The 5,316-nt window shown below is 42.0% G+C and overlaps 1 protein-coding gene across 1 annotated transcript; it reads left to right on the top strand.

Annotated features, from left to right (window-relative positions):
• Positions 1-1,277: 1,277 nt before the first annotated feature.
• LOC140278052 (uncharacterized) lies at positions 1,278-3,561 on the top strand. The gene is made up of 2 exons (XM_072372936.1): positions 1,278-1,672; positions 3,206-3,561. Exons 1-2 carry the CDS (start codon positions 1,396-1,398, stop codon positions 3,559-3,561), a joined length of 633 nt encoding a protein of 210 aa, XP_072229037.1. The 5' UTR covers positions 1,278-1,395.
• Positions 3,562-5,316: the final 1,755 nt, after the last annotated feature.

The following is a 5,316-nucleotide window of genomic DNA, read 5'->3' as shown; positions in this document are numbered from 1 at the left end:
TTTGCACCATCACAGAATCTGTAGCATAAAGTAATCTCAGGAAGACAGTAGACACATATTAAAATGAGTGGTCAGACGAATCCATGTTCTGCTCGCTTTTTTTGGGGGAAAAAATGACGCCTGATTCTACATGCCAAAGATGAGAGATAAAAACAGAACCAGAACGTAATCAGTGAAAGGTGCAAAAGCCAGCGTTAGTGATTGGGAGTGTACCAGTGTCCAGGGCAGAGGTTCATATTGGAATATTGGAAAACCTAAGCAACTGTCAAGGTCATTTCCCACGATTTTCATGGTTATTTTAGTAGGACAATGCTAGACCTTTATCTGCATGACTTCCAACGTAATGTCTTCACAGACACATAGTGTGTTTGGTTGACTGACCTGCCTCCAGTACAGATCTGTCTCCTCTTATTCAATGATTGTATTACACTGAATTGGATTACATTAGACTTGAATTGGAATATATCTTTGAAGTGCCTTGAAATGACATCTGTTGGGATTTGGCATTATATAAATGAAAGTGAACTGAATTGAATTAAACTGAATTGAATCATTGAAGGTGTATGGAGCATTATGAAGAAAAGAATCAGACAATAACCTCAGAATGTTGAGCGAATGAAATGACTGGACACAGATTCTTCCTGCACCAATCAGTATCCTCAGTATCCCAACTTCTACATATTTTTTTTTAAAACATATGTTTGAATAATAAAGATTCAAACACTGTAGATCCATGGCAGATTACAGATGAATGTTTTCATCAACACAGAAAAAACATTTTGCCTAAACAAGAATGGGAAACAAGATTTTTTTAGCAAGGTCATGGAATGTTGATACCATCTATGATGGAATAAAACTCTGGTACATCTCCATGAGACCAAAGCATGAGTCAGACCAAGGAATTTCAGCATTGCGTCACCAAGCTCCTTTTCATATTTTCTAACATACCCTCAAGCTCAACCGGCTTTCATTTGAAGTCAGTTACAGTTAATTTTCTGGCATAAGTCCCAGGCTTACAATATTTGCATGTTTTACTGACTTACAGTAACTCATTTGTTTATGTGCACTGTTTACTTAATTCAAATGGGACTAGCCTTACTGATGCCTGTGACATCATGACACGAGGCTGCACAGATGATAAAAGCATTTTCTTCTGGTGAGTCTGTTTTACAAGTTGGAGTTAGGAGTTAACTTCATGAGGCGGCACCAGGGAATGTTTGTTGCATTTTTTCTAGGCTGCAAAGAAAGCTAAACTTGTTGCCAGAGGACGGGAATTTCAGATTGTGGGTTTGAGCTGGAGGTTTTTCTTCCTGTTCATCAGCCCAGATTGAGGACTTGGGTTAACTTGGCTCAAGCTTGCTTCAGAGACGTTTGGATTTCAGTGTCGTAACTGGGATGGAGAATGCAGACAACCACGAGGTGCGCCTGCAGTGTTTCAGGTTGGTGGGAAGTAGGAAGAGGTTGAACACAGGTGAGAGTTCAGAACCAGAACAGCAGCGGACGTGCCCACTCGAACCCATCCAGGAGACACCTGAGCCGAGAAGAGGCGCCCCAACGCTGGCCGACATCGACTTCCGCATTCAGCAGCTTGAAAACAGGCGCCTCCTTCTACAGAAGATGCAGCTCTGCATTAAGAAACAAGCACAAAACTGCAAAGGGACCACAAAGGAAAGTGAGTCATTGAACAAATGTATTGTGTGTCATTTTGTGCATCTTCATATACTCAGTAACGTACACAGCCACACTTCTATTTATAAACAGCTTCCATCTGTGCTGTTTCTTAATCTGTTCACACAATCGTTATCTTTTGAAACAGCAACAACAGTCTCCAAAAGCTGCTCAAAATGGTGTGTTTTCTTCCATCACTTTGAATCTCACATTGGAAAAGAACCAATAGGTTTTCAAGAGTATTTAAGACAGGTCTTTCTGATTTAACCAGGCAGTGGAGCACTTGAATGCATTGTAGGGGTCTTGAATGCTGACGATTACTTCCTGAAACACTCCTCGGTGAGAGTGTCTTCCAGAAAGCAGCAGCTGATTTTGTTGTTGATTTTCAGTCCATCTTCAACCCAAGAAGGTCTGTTGAGCTCATCCACATTAACGGCAGCCCACACCAGTACTCCTCCTCCACCCAGCTGGGGCCTCTCTTTGGGTGCTGGCCCTTCTCCGTGCTCCATGAACTGTTCCTCTCATTACATCTGACCATTAAACCTTTGAAAAGTCCATCTTAAGGTATTTCTTGGGCCAGTTTTGATGCTCCAGCTTGTCCAGCCCTCAGGAGTCTGTTCCTTGGCCATGGTGCTGAGCACTGGACACCTTATCCATCTGGGCCCTCCAGGTGGTACAGGATGATACTGAGTTCCTTGTGGATTAACATTTAATATTTCATCATTTTTTATTTTGACAAATTCGGTAAAATGTAAGTGATGCCATATCAGAAAAAACAACAACTTTTCATACATTTTTTTTTTCATTTTAAGACTCCAATACATTCCAAAAAGATTTTACCAGTGTTGCCACCGTTTCGCACAATACTTTCAACATTCTGGTATTGAGGATACCAAGTGCTGAAGCATTTCAGGTGTTACTTCCTGTTCACAATACAGCATCGTCATTGTCGCATTCATAAGTTCTAAAGTCTCAACCCATGTTGGTCAGGCCCGACCAGCACCCGCACACCTCTTCTTCCTCAGACTTGCCTTTGAAAAGTGTTGAGTGTGGTTTTCTATTGTATAAAATGCACAAAACGCTCTTGAAGTTAACATCTGTTGCTCTAAAATCTCAGTGAACTTTTCTGCTTTGATGCTGCCATCACAGAGGTGGAAATTACCTTTGCCAAAGTCACCGATACAGCCCCACACCATCACAGAGCCTGGCTTTTGGACTGATCTTTGGTCCAGATCATATGACATCAATTTCTTCTCGAAAATATCTTGAATACTGATTGGTCTGATCACAGTACACAATTCCACTTCCATCCCAGATTCCTCCGAGCCCAGAGAAGTTGACACCACCTCTGGACAAAGTTAACAGAAAGTAGCATTCATAAATGGAACTCCTTCCTCTTGTTCTGGACAAAGATTTCTCACAGTAATCCGTTGCTACCTCCCTCCCCCTTGTCTACCATCTATTTTATAAGTGAGCTATATTAAAAATGACAAATAGTTAATACGCATTTAAACTCTGGCTTGTGTTGTGTCGTCAGTTACCAGTGAGGACGATGAAGAACAGTGTGAGCTGGTGGCCATTCAGAAAGAGCTGGAGGAGCTGCACGGGAAGAAGGAGGAGATGAAGAAAAACGGAGCAAGCTCCAAACCCCAAGCAAACAGAGGCACGAGCTCTTCTCTCCACTCAGTTTACTGTTGGTATTCTGAGTCTCTAACGAACATCTTTGAACTTCTCATTTTTGAAAAGCAGGAGACCAACAAGAACCTGCTGTTTATAAAGAGACTCCCCGCAGAGGTATCTACATACTGCCTCCTGCCCAGCTGGAACAGAGCGACCTTACAGCTGCAAAACCAACAAGTCTCATCGTCCCAGGTGTGTAATATCTTTTCATAAAGTGACGTATTTCTTCAAACAGTCACAGTAATGCTTAGTTCTAGAAAGACTTGCTCTGTTTTGTTTTAGAACATTACAAACAGCACGTGTAGTCACCTGTGTTCTTGGTCTTCCTGTTTCTCTTTGGGTGAAGTGGAGAGTCTGGGTCTAACAGCAGAGATCACAAAGTGTCCAGCATGTGAGGAGGTCGTTGTCACGGAAACCAGCAGCAATGTGGGCGAGGCAGCGTGGATAATGTGCATACTGAGCTCCATGATGGGGTGAGTTGTTGGGGAATGGACACAATAACTAACCTCTTACCCTGAATCCAGTTCAGAAAAGACTGTGATGTGTGATAAAATGTGAATAAAACAGAATGCAGAGACTCATAAGCAAACATTTTATTCATATTTGAAAATAGACAAAAATGAAATGCTGAAAGAGGGACATTTTACTATTTAATGAATAACATTAGCTGATCTTGAAGTTGTCAGCAGCATCACGCCTAAAAAACAGATGGGATGGGGCAAGAAAAGGCTGGAAAAGGGAGTGGTGCTAAAAGAAGAAAGGTCAGTAACGTTATTGTGTCTTAAAAGAGCACCTCGGAGAGGCAGAGTCTCTCAGAAGTGAGGAGGGGCAAAGGTTCATCAACTTTCAAAAACTATATTCCTTCATCTACGGTTGACGTATTTTAAAAAATGCCTCTGTGCAAAAGGAACGCAGCTGAAAGTCAATACTGGAGGTCCGAGGTCCTCAGGAGGCTCTGCATTAGAAACGGGTCTGATTCTGTCACGGAAGTCACTGTTTGGGCTCAGGAACACTTCCAGAAATCCTTATCTGTGGACACTGTGCCATCCACAGATGCAGGTTAAAGCTCTATCATGAAAAAAAACCTGTTGATAAAAGAAGAGAAGAAGAGGGGGTGCTACACAGTGGTAAGCGTGGCCCCGTACCCACTTATTGCTGCCATCATATTCGAGATGATCTAATATATTTTTGTGAAATAGTAAAATGTGTGACTTTCCACATTTGATGTTTCTCTGTTCTGTTGAAATATGAAACGTGCAAGTCACTGCATTCTGTTCTTATTGATATTCTACACAGCGCACCACCTTCTAAAAATGAATTTTTCTTACTCATGATGACAGCAATGTTCCAATTCACGCTTTATTACTGCCTTTATTTTTAGCTAATGTGCTCTCCTCCCAACAGCTGTGTCGCAGGCTGCTGTTTGATCCCCCTCTACATGAAGCGTCTCAGGGACATCCACCACCGGTGTCCTCAGTGTCGGGCCCTTATTCACACACACAAGCCATTGTGACACGACATTTGTGTGTTTGAGGGACTGTACCCATTTAGGGTGCTCACACTTGTACTTTGTATGATGATGGATTGTGCAGTGCTCCAACGCCTCGAGCACCAGAAACGCTCTGACATTTTTGCCTTCATCTGGACTAGACCTTATTTTGCTCCTGATGCTCCTACTCATGTATTCTTTGTGATTACTGCTGTTCATCCTTCCTCACAGATAGGAAACGAGCCGAGTACGTAGTCAGTCCGTTCCACAACCGGGAAATTTGCATATTCATTATTCCTACAAAACACGATGCTGAGGGGAAAGTTTCCAGACCCCTGAAACTCTTCCATATTCTGTATCGTTTCAGACTAGTCTTAAAAAAAAAGAATAAATAAATAATCTATTTATTCTACACACAATGTCATTTCCACAGGTTTCCAAACACTTTGCCATGTTTAAACTTTTCTGTGATGCATCCT

Source organism: Leuresthes tenuis, unplaced genomic scaffold (assembly GCF_036924035.1).
Source record: "Leuresthes tenuis unplaced genomic scaffold, fLeuTen1.0.hap1 SCAF_20, whole genome shotgun sequence".
Taxonomy (NCBI): domain Eukaryota; kingdom Metazoa; phylum Chordata; class Actinopteri; order Atheriniformes; family Atherinopsidae; genus Leuresthes; species Leuresthes tenuis.
Note: the sequence above shows the minus strand (reverse complement) of the source record. Positions and strands in the feature narration are given on the sequence as shown.